This window comes from Cydia splendana, chromosome 10 (assembly GCF_910591565.1).
Source record: "Cydia splendana chromosome 10, ilCydSple1.2, whole genome shotgun sequence".
Taxonomy (NCBI): Eukaryota; Metazoa; Arthropoda; class Insecta; order Lepidoptera; family Tortricidae; genus Cydia; species Cydia splendana.
Genome location: NC_085969.1, coordinates 9,774,455 through 9,796,611, shown reverse-complemented (window position 1 = coordinate 9,796,611; position 22,157 = coordinate 9,774,455). Strand labels below are relative to the sequence as shown.

Genomic DNA, 22,157 nt, shown 5'->3' with positions numbered 1-22,157 from the left:
ATCGGTAGATATGTGATGTAATGAAACATTGTATTTCCTACCGAGGTAGGTGGTTCAGCGAGAAAATTCTAACTTTAATCAAGACTGATAGGTAGGTACATAGATCTTGTTTCTGCCATTTTTGTATCAGCCAAAGGAAGAATTTAGCAAGTTAGTATTTTCTTCCACGACCCTCCTAATGAAACTGGTTTGTTAAAGCTAATATCATCAGTTTCAACTATTTCCCAATCATTTATGTCATCATAGTATAGTAATTTAGGGATTTTCTTGACATGTGAACAACCTGCTTCGGAGTATATAATTACAATAGCACATACGATTTATGTATTGACATTTATTTTCTTTTTCAGGTAGGTACATAAAAAAAATTAACTAACTTATCTATAAAATAAAACTAAAAAATAATACTAAATAAAATTAAAATATATCTCAGAAATTGGGCTCTTTGGCACGGTGCCGAGGACGCTGGCAGCATTTCCCCGCTGTGTTGCGATGCTAATACGTAGTGCAAGAAAGCTGCCAGCTCTTCGGTCACCAATCTTTTTGATAGCTCTTTAAAAAGTTGTAGAGCATTAGGACCCCACCTTATGAATTAGATTTTCATATTCGTTTGTTACGTTGTTACATAACCCAAAGAACCCTTTAACCCCTAAGCTAAAGGGATCCGTGAACGCATGCTGACAACACATTAACTATTCAGATTCCGCGATGGATGCTGAATTATTCCCTCGCAGGTGCATCGCCTAGTTGCATACGGGTCACAGCTGACCTCTCCCTTTACGGAAAGAGCGTAAAAGCCATTGGAGCATGAGTCTATACGCCGTTTGGATTAGAGTAGCAAAAGTCGTCTACCAACTTAGTCGTGACCCGGGAACGCCCTTATCCCGTTGGCACAGAGTTTGTTTACGCATGATTGGTGTCACGGATAGTTTTGTGGACCTGTAACGAGCGTGGGACTCGCACGCGCCCTGCATTTGTTTACCAACCGACGACGGCTGTCATTCTATTTTTGAAACTGACGAATCATGGCATTCGTGGCTACGGATAGCGTAGACTATGTGACTTATACCATAAAATGGGATATTTTATGGACCAAGCCTTTTTTGGTGTGTGTATTAATTATTATTTGTTAAATTGCCAGCAATATGTTCTGTGAATCCATCAACCTAAACTTGACCTAGTTATCTGTGTTCGAAGTTTGAGTACCATCGCCCACACTGTTAACTGTCCATCGATGGACCTTATGCCTTTTGTAATTAAGGGCCACCGATGTACAGTTAAGAGTGTTGCTGTTTGTACTACGGTACGAAATGTTTGAATTGGTTTAGATCCAAAGGGGTTGTGCACAAATCACGCGAGGTGTTTTCGGCTACTTTTTGAACCCCCCTCCCCCTTGGTGATATTTGGTGAGGTTTTTAGTTACCCCCCTCCCCCCACACAACCTCACGTGTATATTTTTGAATTTTTTTCATTCGACCTAATTTTAAGATAAATAGTATTGTATATAGAAAATCTTGTTTATTTTTCTATTTTCGTTAAATAGAGTCGCTATTTTGAAGTGTAGAGTGAAGATTTATGTTTAACGCAACTGAAAAAAAGTATCTACTCATGTAGTAGGTTATTTTTTTCTTAGTTTCGTTCACTGTAGAAAAATACACGTGAGGTTTTCATTATACCCTCCCTCCCCCAACGTGATCAATCGTGATTTTTTCGTGAGCCCCCTCCCCCTATCGAACCTCGCGTGATTTGTGCACAAGCCCAAACTGGAAACAATTTAACTTCATTACCCTTTGTATTCTTTGAACATTGAACTAATCATTCATAACCATTTCACCACCACCCAAAGGATTTTCTGTTATGTACATCTCTGGAAGTACAGTAAAAAGGGGGATTAGGGGGAGGGTGGTAATGCAGACATATGAAGGAAATAATACAAAACCTTCGCGCTTCCTCCCTGCAGTACCTGACCTGCTCTCTCGTTCTTGTTGAAATTTATTTGCTTTGCGTCTAGTTTAGTCTAGCCCGTTAATTTCTCGACACTAAATTTGAATACGTGATAGGTACCTACCTGTACCTACTCACGTATAAGTAGTAGATTTACATTTTCTCTTGTCTAAAACCAGTGCTTGACGAAATGTAATACTTATCTATAATACTGTAAAATTAAAGTAACTACGAGTATCTACAGTATCTACGTGTCGATAATATTTAAGTAGGTATGTCGATGTTTTATTTTGTCAATCCCTCGTTTTTGCCACAAAACTTTCAGGTTGGCAGTTGGCACAAGATACGGGTGAAATTGATAATGCGTGACCAACTAATATCTATGTATACAAATACATACAGGTAGTACTTTACGATACGAGTACTGTCTATTTTAATCATCATCTGACGTATTAAATAAAAATACATACTTTAAATTATGCGATTTGTGCGACATTGAAACTTACGACCTACGAGTTGTTTGTTATTTATTTATTAAGAATAGTACCTTAGGTTACAAGTTTCACTTAAAAATAATCTTATAATAGACTAAGTACATAATGACAAACAGGCAGCAACGACATTCTATAGGTACCTACCTAGGTAATAAGAGGTATTTATGTGTAAATACCTTAATAATTGCGTGAGTAGGCATGAGCATGAGAAGAATTTATGCTCCATCGATTAATCTTTATAGGTTCCTATACCTACTTAGGGGCTGTCCATAAATTACGTCATCGATTTTTGACGATTTTGGACCCCCCCCCCCCTATAATCATCCAAAAATCATGCATCAAATGACCCCATTTCCTCCTACTTCATGCTACCGTCATCCGATGTCCAGACCCCCCCCCCCCTAATTTGAAATGACGTAATTTATGAATAGCCCCTTATTACAGTTATTTCATACAAATATTTATTGGCCTGTCGTCGCAGAAAATTGTCAATAACTAGATTTTAGTTTATTTTCATATTCTCATTTTTTTCTAACTAGATGTTGATTGTTATTATTGGCATCCCTTTTAGATTGTCTCCTATTCCGCTCGCACGAGCGCTGGTGTACCTTGCAATCAGGCATTGGGCGGGGTTTTGCGACAACGTTGGCATAAAGATTGGTGCTGCCATCTAGCGGCTCAATGATAACAAAATTTACCGCGTGAGGAGTCTTATAATTCGAGCCCAGTACAAATGCATGTAGTTCTGCTACTCAACACTAGGTGGCGCTATAGGCGCCATAGAAGCTTGAGAATTCAAGTGTATTTTAAGATACATTTTTAAAGGAAATATGTAAATATACTCACATGTTTTTTTTTGTTGTTTCAGGTGTTAGTGGAATATGACGGAGTAGACTGGCAGCGACGTGAATGGGTTGCCGTTTATTCGCGGAGGACGTTTCGTGTTTTTTTAGTGGAGAGAACTTTAGTGTGGGCTCCTAAAAATGTTAAGGATGAATCAATCAAATGGCCTGCTTTGGTAAGTCAATCACATTTAATTCATTAATCATAAATATAATTGTATTGTTGAATAACATAGTGCATATTGCACATCTTAGTTCATACAACTACACGCTTCTCTGTTTCTTCCATTCTTGTTAGTTTCATAGTACTGCACTAGATGGCGCTAGGAGTATCAAAATATTTTACACATCACAGTCGGTAACAAAATCTACAAGTTACAATTTTACAAGTGTACTGATGACATTCAAAAGGACTATCGACAATGATTAAGCGCAAAAATTGTGCCGGTTTGGGTTAATCTTTAGACTACTACAATTTTGTAACTTAGTGAAAATTGTAAAACATTTGTAAACATAAGTACATATTGTATATTTTAGCTTGTAGAACACGTCTGGAGTAGGTAGGTACTTCATTTCGAGCATTTGTTATTAGCACAATGCTCACGTTCCTAGCGTCACTAAATGTCTGCTTCAACTCTGAATCTCTTTGAATGCGCTTAATTTCCGATCCCGAGGAACGCAAACTGCTTTGCTTAAGAAATAGGTCTCGTATTACTATGACATTGTACGTGTACCTATTTACAACCTTCGAAATTTACCTACCTGGGTGTGGCTATGGCTATGCCAGAAACACTTTTACTGTTTTATTTATATGTATTTCTAAATTTTGTAAATGTCTATAGTTCGTTTTTTTTAGCATTAAAAATAAGGTAAACAATCTTGATGTGTCTTTTAAATGAAAAACACGCTTTAAAAATAAGTCTCGGCAAATACCTATGTAACAATTATGAATCTAATACGATCATTTATATTCTTCTGCTTTCATAAGTAATAGTTACTGATTTCAATTGTTGTTTTTCAATTAAAAGACATGTCAAGATCGCTTACCTTCTTTCTAATGACAAAAAAACGAACTATAGTCAGATCATAGAATTGATCATTTGTGGTTTGTGGCAATCATTTCATGAAATGATCGGTTGGTCATGAAGTGATCAGTTCTAAAATGGCATTTCATGAAATGATCAAATTCTATGATCTGACTACATAGGAATTATTTTTTAAGCAATAATACAAGTGGCCAGTTATGTAAGTACATATTTGATTTATTTCCTGTAATTTAATAGTAATTTGGCTAATAATTTTACTAGTTTTAGTAGATACAAAGCATTTTCCTGAACAACCCTATTTAGCTACAAAAGTCCACAATGATTATACAGACATTAACTAGATCTACAGACATTCATTACAGATGTCATCCGCAGACCCTGAAATCACTATGGAAATAGAATCCCTTTGAGCCCAGATACATATTCCATTCGCCAGCTCCCAATACATATGTTAGTGCCATGTGACTTGCTCACGTTTTTAATAAGATATATGGTGACAGGCTAGGCTACATACTTAGGCAGGTGTAGTGGCCCTGACCCGGGGATATAAGCATGCGTGCGTAGTTACCTATTTTGTCGTGAGGCATGCGTGCCCTTGCGTTGCATTGCGTCTTAGATCGCTCATAAAGTTGCACATTGATTTTGAATTATTGATCGGCATGAATGAACTACATTCCTATTGATTAGAATATATATTAATAAGCCGTATAAATTTATACTATTAGATATACTCTACTAAATAAATCGGAATTAATGCCGCTGGAGTCAGTAACTATTCAGAACTTTTATTAACGGTGTTAGGGGTAGTAATTGCTATAACTGTTCCAAATTTTTGGGTATCTACATCAAACCGTCTCCGACAAAAACTCATTTAATGGATTTGCAAGAGCAAAGTGATCCCATACCATAAGTGCTCCGTAAACAAAATTTTGTACGGAGCACTAAACATGATAATAATAATTATAGTACCTACTGTTGTAAACATGAGCCGGTCTAGCATAAGTTGCGTTCTCGCGCGCGACTTTAAGTCGCACTTGATGTATGGCGTCGCGCGCGAGACCGCCAGGAAATCTTGTTTCACTCGTGTTTCATATTGCTATATCAATCTGACGATTGTGATCAATAAACATCAAGTGCGGGTATTTTTAAAAACTTGCAAAGTTAAATGACGTTGATTTGATAGGTACTTACCTGCTTCTGTCAGTCATTATCGAAATTATGGGAGTTAAGTCGTGTCCGAACAGTTGGGAGGTAAATAATTTGATATGTTATGAATTATGATCGAGGCTTTAGGTAAAATAAGTACTCCAGATGATTGATTGATTGTGTTGTTACAAACAAATAAATAAATTCTAGTGTTTTAACCGCTTCGTAGTAGTGATTTAACTTAGTTAAGGTTTAAATGTTTCGTGTGTTGAATATATGTATGTAGTAAGTAAAAACCGTTACGTATTATCACAAACGGACGAACTTATTAATAGTTTTATGTAGACTTATAGACAATTTAACCTATCTACGTCCTTATGCCCTTAATAACCTTCTAGAATGGATTTCTCTCAGTAATACCTTTTTTGTTAGCCTTTGAAACAGAAGACTAATTAAGTAATTACTAGCCTATGAATGAAAAGACTTATGTTCACTAGATTAGATTGTGATGAATTCAATTAGACATGGAAAATATATATTGCCTAATCATGCATGCCATACGACTAAATAAATACCTATAGTGTGACAGTTAAGAGTCTTAACTTATTTCGGTTAAAGTCAGAATTTGTTCAAGATAGGTCAGAAATACAACTTAAGTCACCAAATTGGTTTCTTGTAAGACGAACATATTAAATATGTCATACTGAAATATGTTTCAGCAAAAAATACAATGAAGATTATTTTATAAGCATTTATAAGCATAATAATATAAAGAAAATACAAGTAGCCTTGGTAGAGAGTTACAAAAGACCACCCTATCGCCAAGCAATGTCTCCTACTAAATTACTTTGAAATTGCAATTTGTTATGTGATATTAGCGAAATGAAACGTTTGTTTGTCAAACAATTGGTAGACATACTACTGTGGTGTGGCGGTGTGTATTGGTAGACTTTGTGGTACACTTACTCAATTACCGATTGCTGATATTTCCTTTATTTTAAATATTGTAAAATATGTAGGTATATCCTTACCGTATTTTGTGTTGCAGACGTTTACCCCGCTGGCGGCGGACGTCACGCTGCAGCCGCACGCGCAGCCTGTTGAGTTCCTGCACGACCGCCAACTCAGGTTCCTCGACTACGCTAATCTGCAGCCATTTCAGGTAAGCCCGTACCTACCTACTATCTTAAACTTAAGGCGGCTTTACACATATATTATCCAAAAGATAGATGAACAAAAACACAAAAAAGGCATGCTTGAAGACACAAAATAAACTCTGGCCGGATTTCGTCGCTTACTTCTTCAAACTGGAAGGGTCTATTCAATACAATTTTGCGACATTTGGCATTTTTAGGTTATAAATTGTATGGAGATGACATCTATTATCGTTAATACCCTTCCAGTTTGAAAAATACTATAGGACAATGGGGCACCTAACACACTAACTGATTACTAGTAGTAGAATTCTGTGAATATGAAGTATGTGAACATCGATAAAAACTTTTTTTTTTGTATATATTACTTACTTAAACTGGAATTGACGAAAAATATTTAAATTGGATTCTTAGGAATATAATTTAAATTAATGGATTTTGATGTTATTAGCATATGGATTCCACGCTTTCATTGGTGAATGATGTGCTATACTGGATTATAGGCATACTTTTTTTACTATAGGTAATTGATAACTCTTGTTAGGTTCCTTGGATATTTTTTCACTGCCATATCTGTTAGATTTTGCTTCTTGAACTTTACATATAAATGAAAATTTAATATCCTTGTGCAGAATTTGTAGTTAATATGAATAATATGTGATCTTCTAAATCAATTCAATGTATATCTATTCTATTTTCGTCCATCGTATATGATGGCGTGCTTAAGTTTTACCAAGTTTAACATTCTTGTCATGTCTCTAATAGAGTTTCTCTTGCGGAATAGTTGAACGTAACACTTGAGGTGATTAAACCAAAGTTATTAGCATGGCAGGCAATATTAGCAATTCATTACTAAGCATCGTGATATCCGTGATATTAAATTTGGCGCTAAGACGAAGGAAGTTGATTTTACAGCTTTATTAATCTGAGAATTATGTATAAATCTTTAATATTAACATGTGTGCAGTGAAAATAGTACTCGAATTTCACTAGATTGTGTTGTGATGCTCCATTATAACCGACTATTAATCATAGAACCTCTGACACTTCAATAAAATATTTACAAACTGATTTACGATTAGATGTATATATTGTATGATCCACTATAGCTATACCGTATTAGGCCAACTCAAACGTGAGTCACGTGAATCATGTTATGCAATGATTACATTTAATTTTACTGTTTCAAGTCTAAGCCGAAGTGTTTTATTAGTTACTAAATCCAATGTACGAATGTCAATTAATTATGGGTAGTAAAATTGAGACATTGAGGCACGGTATTCGTGTCATGTCGCAGTTCTGAGACTTCTGAGAACTTCTCCCGTGAAATTGGAATTCTTCGAATACGCTATTCATAACAGATTCATTTATTATTCTGTTGGAACACTTTGAACACACAGAAACATTCCGCGATTATAAAGCTTACAATTGTGAGCGCCGGGGGAAATGCCAGTAGGTAGGTTTGATTAATGTTATGGCATAGGTAACTGCAGTTTTTGCCGTTCGAAAGATCAGATTTTAGAAATATAGGTTTGTTTGTTATATTAGGAATGATTACACCTATAAAACCGGCCTATAATAGATAAAGTTAGTTCAGATTTTCTGTCTGTATCGTATAAATCCGGTGACAGAACGGAAGCGTATTGGATTGAGATGTAAAAGTGGAGACAAAAAGCAAAACGCATAAGCGACCCAATTTCGAGTAGACGTTACGAGTGTTTATCCAAACTTGCGCGCCCAGGCGGGTGGGAGATCAAGGACGGTGTCTGCCAAACAAGGGGGGGATTTTCCCGGGAGACGGGAGGCCAGGGGGTGCCCCCGTTGGAGGGGGAGCGGTATGTTTTGATGCTCGCCGCCCGCTCTATTGATTTTCCGCCCTCGCCACCCAGCTGCCCCTTTATAATATCTGAGCCAGGTGGCTGGTGTGTTCACGTCATGCTATTTTCGGCGAGCCCGGCCGCCTCCTGGCCGCGGCGATGGTTGCCGCGCGATGATTGATGCCGACTAATCGTAATCAACTGCTCGTTTGCGATGTCCGCTGAGTTTTATTTCAAACATGGCGGCTGTCGCTATCAGACTTTACCAGTACGAGTGCTAACTTGGTTCAGGAAATAGAAACTTTTGAAATTCGTTTTGCTCAGTTATTCTTTCGAAAGCAATCTTTTTACTGTTGGCTAAATGTAGGAAATGTGTACGTTGAATTAGGAAAAGGTTTTAACTTTAAAATTACTCATTCATTTAATAAGTTTAGTAGTTTGATGTTAGGTTGGATTACGTGTAATAGTTAGGTTTAGCAGTATCTTATCTACCGTGCAATAACTTTTAAATATTATATTACCTATAGGTCCTAATATAATAACCGTTTGATGTTTATTATTACTGCGTGTTCCTTTGCTCCTCTATATTTATATTTTCCTTTCATGTAAATACCTATAAAAACGTTATTTCAAGAAATATCATTTATTTACCCTTACCTGAGGGTGAGGGAGTATTAAATTACGCGCAAAGGAAAAGCTGTAATATAGATTTAATTTGCTTTCAACATAAATGAGGCGTATTTTTGTTTGCTCTCTGCCGTCAAATTGGTATTCGTTGCTATCGAGCCTTCATAAGTATCATTTCCAAGAAACATGCCCAACCGAAACAAGTACAGTCAAGTGTACAAATATGGGTGCTCAGATCATACTCAAAAATATGTCCCTTAGTTCTTATGTCAACGAATTAAGAACTATGGGACATATTTTTGAGTAATTTATATGTAGGTACCCATATTTTTTACACTTGACTATAACATACAATTTGCTGAATGCTGGGATATTTTCTGGATCCGTGCAGATACATACTTTCTTTTGAGAATCCTGATAGTAATGTTAATGACTACCTAAATATTGAATCTAAATAAATGAGGGCTCTTATTTTCGTTCAAAAGATGATTAAATATTTTGAAGCTTATTACCAATAAATTACCTCTTTTTGATAATAAGTGATATTATGGATGATATACGAGACGTGTTTTCTTTCATATGATATGATACTTTGCAAATAAAAAATACTAGAATAAAATATACCTAGGTACAATTACATAAGGTGTCTCCTTCATCAAATGGGGAATATCTTAACTTGAAATAAATTAGTCCGTCAATAATTTTATTATACAGACTGGATTTATAGTTAATATTATATTTGAACGCTACGACATTAAATTGTACACAAATAACATCAAAACTCAAATGTGCGTCATTATTGGATACACAAAGGTATGATACACTATGATATGTAATTGTAGGTACATCAATAATGTAATTAATGTTAACTTTAAAATCAATTTCCATTAAACACCTCACGAGTTGCGGAAGTTGTAGAGTAGACTTTCTTCTATATGAACGCAACCGAGCGCCCGCAAATTTTAAACGAGTAAAGTTTGTTTCAGTTGGCTTTACCCCACTGTCCGCGGTACAGGGTGGCGAGGGGAGGGTGTGCATGTGTGCGTAATGGTTTTACTGATCTTGCCTCTTTTATTAACATTCAAATCCGTTGACATCCTTTATGGAGATCAAGATATAAAAACGGGTTGGGGGGTATTTACGAATCTGGGACGCCATTCACCCTTTTTAGGTCTTGACAATCATGTCTTACTTATTAATAGCAAAATTCAATACCTTAACAAATACAAACATTACATCAAGCAGACTTTAAGATCTCATGACTGTTTAACTCATCCAAGATTAAGCGTCGTCGTCGTCGCCGGCCGTAGTGACAATAGATAGGAAACCACAAAGACCCTATTTATAATCTTGTCCGCTCTTCTCCGAGGCTTTCCTTCCGCCTGATGGATTGAGTAAGTAATGCATTGTTTTCCTTTCCACTTTTGTTATCTGCAATATAAAGAACCTATTATTGCAGAGCCAAGGAAATTGTACAAGGATGTTTTGTAAAAGATTACAAACAAGGAGAGAGTTGGCATAGGTCGGTGACTCGGTGCTTAACTTGTAAAATCTTTACTACTTACAATTCAATTCTAAAAACGATGCCTTGTTTAGTTTTTCCATATATTACAGTAAATTCTTGAAACTATCTTTTTCAAGGCTGGTATAGGTATTGTATTAGCATAGAATGCGACAACTTCAAATTAAAAAAAACCATTGATAATTTCGCCTTCTCTTTGCTCGAAACTAATGTTTGATCAATTAAGTAAATTAAGGACCTAAGTCCTGCTTACTGAAATAAATTCATTACCAATGCGAATAAATTCCTTATAACTGAAAGAGACTACTACTCGTTATTCGTACTTGAGTATTATCAGATTTATCAGTCTGGAATCTCCATTCTCCAGTGGTGCTTCAATGCTTCATACACGAAAGCCGTCATTGTTATATTATTTACTATCTTTTAATCTCTCTAGCCCTCACACATAAATACTATATAATTGGATACACAAATAATGCCAGTAAATGATATAGCTGCGAAGTAAAATAATACCCTTTTATGAGTACTTATCTTACATAAGACCACCCACACGAGAAACTTGACAGATGGTATAGGTGTAATGTAAGGTATACTTTAATATTACAACCCGACCTGAATAAAGAGCGGTTACTGTGATTAATTAGAGGTCCTTCAGGGCAAGTGGTCGAGGATTATTCTCATGCTTCAGTGTGATCTATTATTACATTTTTACTGAATGCCAACATTGCTGATATCAAAATAAATCCCAATCCAAGGAAAACAACAACTTAAGTTGTATCGCAAAATTTGTAAATTATAACTCAATTAGTATTAAGAACTAATCCGTGGCCTTTACTCAATCAATTAGTACTTAAGTAGAAGTGGTATTATAAAGTACAGAGTTTTAAGTCGGCAGTAAAGCCAGTCTAAGCCGTAGAAAAAGGTGTCTGCTTCGCTCGCTAAAGAAACTTGTTTGTATTTATAATTATACAGACTTAGAAAAACAAACTTGGTTCTTAAGATATTCTTAACGTATCATATTCTTTTTGTATTGTAAAATATCGTTTTGTAATCAGGCGTCACGCCGTATTTGCACCAGTCTGTTTTGTTGACATAATCGGGCACCAGACCGTGACAAATGTTGTTTAATCCGCCCGACGTAACTACAAAAGCCTCATAGTAGATGGTCTACTTCAAAAAGATTTGGCCAAACACGTTCTTACTCATTCTGTGACCCTGGTAATTCAGAGGTCTATATTTACATAAATTTTTGCACGTTTTTAACTGTTCTTGGACAGAACGTTTGTTGCCCATTAATTTGTATTTTGCATTCAGGTTTTATTAGTCCAGTTTGTGTCGGGAAATAGTGGCTTACATTTTTATCAGTATTGGTATTTTTTACTGCGTTAACCTCCTGCCGCCCAGAATTATTTCGTCAAAGATGGGATACAAGCCCAGAGGCCTTTTTTTAGGTTCACATGGTTCTGGCCCAAGACTTCGACATATGATTACATTGTCATAGCATTGTATTATGGGTGTGAGATTTTTTTTAGCATCATAAGGAGTATCAGTAGAAGGTTAAGAAACCAAAGAAACACCGAAATTCGATGTCTTTTTTATAGGACTCTGGGCCGCTACCTCAACAAAGTGGTTTTTCTTAGATTGTGTATTTCTGAACTTATTCAAATAATTAATGTACCATTTCAATGATTTACCCCGCTTCTGTAACATATTTTAAATAGGCTTATTATTAACCGGGCAACTAAAATATTAAACAGGAACTTTCATTGGGCATATAATAATATAATTTGGCTGTGCATTAATATTTTAGCGCCAAAAAAATATATTAGCCTCAAATATAAGCATCAAATTATTAAAAAAACTGGCAGCAAAATCAAGCCACCCAAAAAAATATAGGGGACTTAAAGTGATAGGTTGGCGACTAAAATAATAAATTGGCAACTAATATTGTAAAGCGATCATAAAATTTAGTTGTCATCTAGTTGTTCACACCTAAGTAATCAACTATAGTCATAACTGAGCATGTCGTTTCAGCTAAGTAGTACTTTAACAAGAAAGCAGTTAAAATTAATGAATATTGGTCACTTTTTACACAAACACCTCAAATTAATTTACCAATACCTAATGGTCAGTATACTTATAGTCGAAATTTCTAATCATGAAACGCCTAATGGCCATTATACTATTAGATCTTTAAATTTTTAATTACTAATTTCAATCGTTACCACTGGGTTCTGCTAGAGTCAACAGATAGGTGCGACGACGAGCAAAGCGAGGAGGAGCGTGTTAGGTTGACCGTGTAATGACCAAACAAAATATTTTAAAAGAACTACATTTTTGAATTAATAGTTAGCCGTTTTCTTTTTAAAATGTGCTTCATAAACGGTCTGCAATATAATAATTCAGTTGCCAAATAAATACTCGGTACCTGCCTAAAAATAATCAAAAGCTGTAACGGCATTAAAATACAACTCATATTGATTTATTTAAAGGCTGCGTTTTTGTTGCCAAACTATTAATTTTAGTACCCATTTCTATTTTTTTAAACTACCCAAATTCGATTAATTAGTTGACCGGTTAAATACGTGCCTTTTAAATATATCAGAATTAAATAACGCATTTCATGTAAAATATTATTTATTAATAAAAAAAATCCTACCTTTGCCACATGCTAACAATAATATTAGCCACAAGCAGCATATTATCTTACTTTGACTATTGGATTATAAAAATACAGTGAATATTGAATTCTACACAAGCAGTTGGAAACTAATAAACGGGGAATATGACCTAACTAATAGGCACTAAATTCGAGCATATCGAGTTTTCTTATAAAAATAGGGTAACCACCCGGAATCCTATTAAAATCCTATAGCTACTAATTACTACCATCTTATTTTAATTTAAGAATTTTTAAAAATTTTTGCCAAAACTAACTACTTATAAAGCTTTTCAAAAAGCCATTAAAAATTAAATACTTTATTATATTCAAATTTTAATCGTTAAACGAACAGCATATCCAATGCAAACCAACCCAATATAGCGGTTAAAGCCCGTAGACCTATAAAAAACCTTAAATATATTACGACCCACATGCCTTCCTATAGGTCTTCCAAATGTTAATTATTGTATTTACATGAATATTGATTAAAAGTAAAAAATAAATGTGGTAAAACAAAGACGAACATATTAGACATCATTTACAACAAAAATACACAAGGAATCTGCCGATATAGCCATGAAATCATCGATTAAATTACCACGTCCTCGACCCCTCGTCATTGTTTTGGATATTATTTCAAAACTGACAGATCATTTTACACAGATTGACATCTATTGACAACGTCAAATATGAAGTATTCTTTCAAAACTGATCTGAATTCAATACGCGATAAATTTGAACTTTTATGACAGGTTAAAGTTGTAGACCTTTTAAAAGGTCATTGGGCGCGTATAAGTTAAAAGTGTAATTATGCTTGGGCCGGAACTACTACTCAGTCGGAGACCTTTTAATAGGTCTTTGGGCGGCAGGAGCTTAAAATTATAGACTGGCTGCATTGTGCGTATGTGCGTTCCTCTAATTACGCTTGCTGAAAAAAATTAGTTCAATTGTCGACAAAAACGACATTTTCGCCAGTTTTGAATCCCTGCTTAAATACTCAGTAAGTTTTATAAAAATATAAACTGGCTGCGTGCCATTTAGTGTTGTTTTTATGTTCTATTAGCAACCATTACGCTAAAAAATGTAGGACACGAATAGAATTCATTTCTTTTTTATGCCTAAACGCACGGTAAACGTAACACTGGAAAACCAACATATCTTCGTGCGCTGTAGTGTTTATTTCATTTACTAAAAGTCTATTATTGCATGGTCCAGTTTGCATATATATGTATGTGTACAGTAGAACTACATATACACTGTACAAGGGGAGGGTGGGACGAGTTCATCGCACCGGATACGTCTGTCGCCGCGTGCGGAACGCACAGGTGTGTGCGTCTTGTATACGTGTGAGTGTAACATTGACATAAATACGGTGCATTACTAATGCGGGTGTTTCATATTAATTGTTATCTAAACAAATCGACTACTTTGTAGCTTACAGGCCTTAAACATTTAACTAGTCATTTTCACTCATTTGCAAATGGCTAAGCTTTCTTGAAAATTAATTTCTTAAAAGCTTCTACTTCTAATTTGTTACCCAAGAGGAAGTTTCTTATTACTAAAATTGATTACACAACAGGTGAACAGAGGTGTCGGCTTGTGTTAGAAGTTTTAGGCTTAGGCTAATATGAGATACAATTTCAACAACTTACTAAAAACGTGCTTACTTACGGTAAAACGACTGAAAGTGTTAATTTTGCACTCTTTTGTTCTGTTGTGTACTTATGTATTGAATTTTATCACAACACAATGTTGCGGGTGCAGATAATGCTGCCTACGTACCTAGATCGAACAAACACACACCTAATAGGACATGTTAACTAGTAACGTTACATCAGACCATGCCCATAGTTAAGAGATGAATAATGTACCCGGTTGCATACGAACAGATTATTAAACAAATGTATACCCTACTGCACTGGTTTACTGTTACTCTACGAAATACAATGTCACTGTGTTGTGAATTGCACTTAATGCGATAAACGTGAAGAGTGCTAATAGTTTCGTTTATTTGTGTGCGTATGTGTATTTACGTATTAGGAATAATGTAGGGCATGTTTACATGATACGAGGTCGTAAAGTCGTGTTGTCGTTTACAATTTCCAATTATGACTCTGGCTCGATTAGTTAGGTGATATCGACGGGTAATAACTTGGTGTAGGAATTGAAAGTGTGATAAATAATTATCCACAACTAAGAGATCAAGCTTAACTAAGAGATGCTAACTGTACAGGATTAAAAAACTAATTTTGCTAACCTATTATTGTAAACAAATTTAGATTAAGCTTAACCTAAGTATTCATATACAGTTTGTTCTATACTATGTTGGTATAATACATAAAGTAGATATGTACTTATAATAATTATAGAGCGCACTATTTGCTAACAAACTGCAGTTTGGCGACAATATTGTATTGTATCCCTAGCCGTTAATATTTTTTGAAATAACTTAATCAATATTCAAATAGGTCAATCAATATTCGAATATTGAAATATGCTTCGTCAGTTACTTTTATTTGTATCCTGGTCACGGCACCAACTTGTAAATTGTAGCTCCTATAGTCTGTATCTTTAGGTATTTAAATAAAAGTAAACATAATCTACTCTCAAATGGTTTGTTAAGCCAGTTGAGGGTAGATGCAATCATTACACGATCAAACTATGTAGGTTAAAGTCAGGTCGTTCAGTGACTGATCTAGGCGGTTTTGTAATTGGTCGGTTAACCCATAAATGTTATAACTACCCGAAAATTTACAAATTGTTTGTTTACTTTTATTTAAATACCTAAAGATACAGACATAGCGATGTAAGTATTTCATTGACAACGAGAGATGGTCACCGCATCGCTTGACTTCAGTAACTTGGATTCAGTAAGATTAAAACTATATTTTGTTTACAGGAATGGGATGCTAAGTTGGCTGGCGCGGACGCGGGCACAGACCCTGAGGTGCTGACCGCAGTCGCGGCCGAGGCAGCGGAATGGCGGAGCGCGCAGGATGGGCAGCGCATCCTCACCACCACGCCCTCCGTGCTCGGCGGCTGCAGGGCGCAGGTGTACCGCGCGGCCGGCACCACGCAGTGGTACACCGCCGTCATCGTTGGGGTCAACGAACATACTGGAGTTAGTATTCACAATATTCACATATTACGTGCCTGTTCTGGAATATTATATTCAACATCTTCTTAGAGCTTTTACCATTTACTATTTCTTCGTTCCATTCTAATCCATCTAGTCTAGTCCATAGGGATTTATGGAATTGATGACAGCAATTTTCGTCTCATCTATACCTAAATATTGAGTCATGTTTACTTTTCAAATAGCGTTTGTCGACAAAGGATAGCCATCTTGGATACGGCCCCGCTTCTAATATTGTCATAAAATACGAAAGTAGGTACTGAATAATTGTGTCCTGGATAATATGGAACGTAACGATCGAACGATCCGAGGCGTTTAGAAATAACTGTAAAAACATTCTACAAGATAATTCCGTAGCGGGAAGTTCTAGGTGAAACCAGTTCGGTTTATTGAACGCGAAGGCATCCCGCCGATACGGTAACGATGCTGGATTTATATGGGCTTGTTTAACTATCTACCTCCATGGAAACGCAAAAGGAAACCCGCTTCAATGCAGCATAAATCCATAAACTCCCAAAAAGGCTTGAACTTTCCACCTGCCTTCGATTTTATTAATTGCAGCCTAAAAGGGGTAATGGCCTAGCGCATTAACAAAGCGATATGGAAACGATCAAGAACAAGTTTTTGTGTTGAATACATTTTGATCGAATTTTAATTGAACAGTTGTTTTGTTGACAATTTGTTACTATTTTTGTGTCTGACGTAAATAATTTACTCGCTGTTATCATTGATTGTCAGGTTCTTTTAATCTCGCTTTTTATTCATATAGATACCATCTTTAACAATGTTTTAATTTTGATTACTTCCTTTTCTTGATTTAATAATAAAATTATGCAGAGAGTAGAAATTACTCAAGCTCAAGGTGCCCATCTAATTTATTCATAAGATAATTCCAAGCCAAGCTTCAGCCCCCACATTAAATTAATATTAAGTACAACAATGTATCAATTATCGCAGTCCCACCGGGGGGCCACCCCCCACCCTTCACCCTTTCGCTAACTTTGCACAACAAAGTTTCTTGTTTCATGTTTATTGAAACAATTTGTTTTTCTTTCATCACCCCTTTTGCCTGCCAGAAGGGGATATTCTTGTTTATATGTGAAGAATTTGAAACTTTTATGCTGTGCTTGCAAACAGGAATAAACTTGCTATCTTTGTTATTATATGGAGAAATTCAAGTGATGTATCAGACAGTTCAGACATGTTAGAGTCGGACCAAGAAAAGTCTGCAGCGGATTTGATAGCCCACGCAGTGCAAGTGTCATATATACGTCATAATTTCACAGAAGTTTGACGTTTAAAATAACACGCGCACTGCGTGGGCTATCAAATCCGCTGCAGACTTTTCATGGACTGACTATATGTAATTTATATCATCATCATCAGGCTATAGTAGTCCACTGCTGGACATAGCCCTCCCCTAAAGAGCGCCATAGCGCCCTGTCCTCAGCTTGCCGCATCCAGCATCTGCCTGCAGTCTTTCGCAGATCGTCATCCCACCTGGTCGGAGGGCGTCCTACACTACGTTTGCCGAGTCGCGGTCTCCACTCAAGAACACGTTTACCCCAGCGGTTGTCGGTTCTTCGTGCGATATGGCCAGCCCACTGCCACTTCAGCTTGCTAATTATTTGAGCTATGTCGATAACTTTGGTTCTCTGTCGGATGTATTCGTTAAGAATCCTATCCTTCAGAGAAACTCCGAGCATAGCTCTCTCCATAGCTCGCTGAGCGACTTTGAACTGGTGGACCAATCCTACCGTGAGTGTCCATGTCTCGGCTCCGTAGGTCATGACGGGCACACTGATTGAAAACTTTTGTTTTCAAACATTGCGGTATGGATGACGAGAAGACTCGGCGTAGTTTCCCAAACGCTGCCCAGCCCAGCTGGATCCTCCTCTTGGCCTCCTTCTCGAAATTGTTTTTACCTAACTGCAGAATCTGCCCGAGGTACGTGTATTCGGAAACGATTTCAAGAAGGTGACCATTTACGACTTATCGGTATTGGATCAATGTGGCCATTGATCATGACTTTGGTTTTATCCAAATTCATGCCAAGACCGATGCGTCGCGAGGCCGCAGCTAGGCCGTCCAGCATCCGGTTCAGCTCCTCTAGCCACTCTGCCATTACGACTATGTCATCTGCGAATCGTAGGTGTGAGATGTAGTCGCCGTTTATGTTAATACCCTTACCTTTCCAGTAAGGTAATTTATATACATAGACTATATAGAATATAGACTATCCAATTATGCTCAAATAGGCAGATGTTCTAATCTAAAACAAGGGTGAAGTACCAAAACTATGTTGTTTCCATTACCCGTCAAACTCCTTAGCGTCGATGTCAGAGTAGCGAAGTACTTCAATCTATCTTGAACTTTCCTAAGTAATTACAGTTAAAAAGTTGAGACGTTAAACAAATTTATACTGCGAATTAGCGAGTGGAAAACTTGGCGGGGTTGGTATTACTGGCGCCCGCGACGTAAAGTTTTGAGTAACCCCCCATTCGGCCCCCTTTCCTGGTTTCTTAAGTAACTTTCTCGAAGTTTCCTCTTTGTTTCTCACAAGTTTTAGCTTCAACTTCAACTTTTGGCTCGGCGATATTTTTAACGACATCATTATACCGTCTCGTACAGAAAACTATTAGGCTCTCCCCTCCCCGGTAATATATGTACCTAATTTTAGACCAGGAATTAATGTATACTAAAACTTAGCACCTGTTTCGTTATAGTTGGCAGATACTGTAGTTGCAGCTGACGTAAATTAACATTGTTGTTTCCAACGATAGCAATATAAAACAGATGCGCTTGTGCGTTATTTATAGCTCGTAGTAAACGGCGTCCGGCGTGGGAAAGTTGAAATGGGAATTTGGGGAATTTCGTAATGTTGGTAGTGATACAAACCAATTTAGACTAATTAGTGTAAATCACCTGACGAGAAGTTTCATCGGGAGCACACGGTGGCCCGTTAATATATTTGATACACCTGCTGATCTTTGGACTTTTCTCCTTGAAGTCATGTGTTGATATTGTTGAGATAAACGTTATGATTTCTGTTTCAGGAATTGACAGTAACTGATGATACCGTGCTGGAGGAGCACAGCGAAGATCCAGCCCTGGTGCAGATGAGACTCCTCGGTGATGGAGGTATGATATTAATTATTAGTTCTAACAATTTTTCAATACGTTAATTAACTATAATCATTATGCAATCATTTAGGTAACTAAACTATTTATAGAAGTCATAGATCAGGAAGTTGATATATTAAGGTTTGCTTTATAAAAATCAGTACAAATTGCAATGAAGTCATTACAGATGTTTATAAAAGTGGGCTAAACATGTTTTAAGTTAAGTAACTAATTTACATAGACATTTTGCACAGGCCTATCTTTATAATGCAGATGTGAATAAACTCGCTATATAAATAAAAATCTATTTCGCATTCCCACTAGGAAAGCAAATATGGCTGCAGGGCGATAAAACTCGAATTTAGTGGGGCTACGGCGTTATTGATTGCTGTAAACAATGCTCGAGTAGGTAGTGGCCACTAAAAACTAATTTTACTCTACTACATACCTATGTAAGTTTATGTGAGTACATACTTCAAAGAGGAAAGAACATTAACTTGGTTTAATTTGACGCGTGGCTGCTTTAACCAAGAGAAAAAGACTTGCACAAAGAAGTTTACCGCGTTATAACTCGCGAATCTAACCTAAAGACATGGCCATTTTGAAAAAAATCACAAAATGTGTATCGCCAAAAAATCCATAATAATGATCGAACTCTCATTACGTATTTTGCCCAAGCTGAATCGGAGACGCTTAGATCGTGCTTCGAACTCCCTCGGCTAACCAAAATCAGTTGTGCATGACCTAAGATACCTATGGCGGTCAGCAAAATATAATCAGTTAAAAAATATAGTCATCTGTGTCTTTTACTCACTCAACCATGGTCCTCTAAAATACTATCGCATGGCAACAGTCCGAAATAAGTGAGGTTACAGGGTTATTGATAGCGAGCATTCCGTTGCGTAACATCGCTTCACGCTGCACCGCGCATTGAGACTGCGGCACAATAATGCACGCTTTCGCTGCTTATCTCATAGCACAACTGTAAAGTACAGACAGCGTCAGCTAAGCGGGTAAGGTATTTAAAATGACCTTAGAGGGACGTAAAGCTAGCAAATTAGAAGGGAACAAAAAATACAGCGAAGCAAACTTGCGAAGGGAGATAGGACCATTCCGCGGGTTGTAACATTGTAGGGTATCTCAATAAAGTCTGAAAATATACTTTGGTTTTAAATTTTGCTGGTCAGATCACTCCGCTATTTCACTATCTACTTATGTTAGGTGTGGTTAGGTATACTAAAGTTATACTGCTAAGGTGTGCTTGGTTAACGATAGACAACTGAAAATAAATGAAAATTAGACACGTTTTCGTGATTTATATAACTATAAATTTGCATTAGCCCCCTCGTAACATGAGTTTTTTATTAGGAAAACATAAGCGTGTGCAGAACATTTTGAAGACCTGGCCCGTTTATCTTTTTCTGCTGCGGACTGTACACACAACTACGAACACAGATAGATTAAGATAACACGTAAATTGCGTGATATCTTAATCTATTTGTGTTATTTTCTCTGTCTTGTTAAAAGGCCGTTGATTATATTATATAGACAACGTGATAATTAAGCAATTAAAGTTAAAGACACCGCAACATTATATAAATACCACACGATCCAGTTGCCACATTTTTTTATCCTGCTATCATTTTTCGACATAATTATGCGACTTGCAGAAAATGTGTCACTAATATAATTCAAGTCAAAGTTCAAAAGTAAGAAATTACTAACCACTTGTATTCTGTTTAATCTGTAAAATCAATAATTCATACTGCATTTAATATGCCGTATCAGTGCCAGCTATCGTAATTTGAACTTCCACTAGCGCTTATAATGACCGCCGGCCATTCGAGAACAATAGCTTAACGGACGTGCTATCTGCTCATCTAATTTGATAATTAAATGTACAAATAGCACTGGAAATGCATTACATGCTTGGTTGTTATTACCACAATACATAAGTTGTATAATGATTATATAGTCTGTTGGAGCTATGTAAGCTACATGTTATATATCATAGAATTCATAGATAACTTATTGGCTGGTTGTATGTATAGCAACCGTACATAGATTGGATACTTCGACTGTTCTTAATTAACACTTATATGTCATTCACGGAATAAACACTAATCTACATTTTATAATAAGTACACATTTTACCTAATTTGATTCGAGTGGTTTTCCTCCAATTGTACCAACAATATAGAAGGACCTATCATGGTTTAGCCGATAGAAAATTTTGATAAAAGAAGACATTTAAATCGTTTTAGCTACACGTTCTCAGCCTACCTAATAATAATTTAGGTAACTTTAGATTACAATAAATCTAGAAAAAGGTCTGGTCAAGAGGACCGACAATGCATGCACCGACAATGTTTTGGAAAGTAATACAGTGGAAATTGTAAGTCGATATTTTAGTAAGGTGCAACCATCAAGCAAGAAGGAGGGATAGATAGGTGCAGTGCAGGCATCTATCTATATCTCTATGAAATAGATAGATGTGAATAGATATACATATTTTAATAGATCTATGCAACACGACGCGGTAACCCTATTCTACGCCTAATTGGATGCAAGAAGCCATATAAATAGTGACGTAACTTGGAATCTTTGCGAAGCATACAATGTAATGTACGTATTATACTATGAC

General features: G+C 36.4%; 1 protein-coding gene across 1 annotated transcript in view; it reads left to right on the top strand.

Moving 5' to 3' along the window:
- Positions 1 to 22,157, top strand: part of LOC134794232 (probable JmjC domain-containing histone demethylation protein 2C) — a 218,656-nt gene that overhangs the window by 46,502 nt on the left and 149,997 nt on the right. Inside the window, exons 2-5 of the mRNA XM_063765974.1 lie at positions 3,307 to 3,456; positions 6,521 to 6,634; positions 16,154 to 16,375; positions 19,447 to 19,531. Coding sequence (XP_063622044.1) covers positions 3,307 to 3,456; positions 6,521 to 6,634; positions 16,154 to 16,375; positions 19,447 to 19,531 — 571 coding nt within the window. The remainder of the gene's footprint in view (positions 1 to 3,306; positions 3,457 to 6,520; positions 6,635 to 16,153; positions 16,376 to 19,446; positions 19,532 to 22,157) is intronic.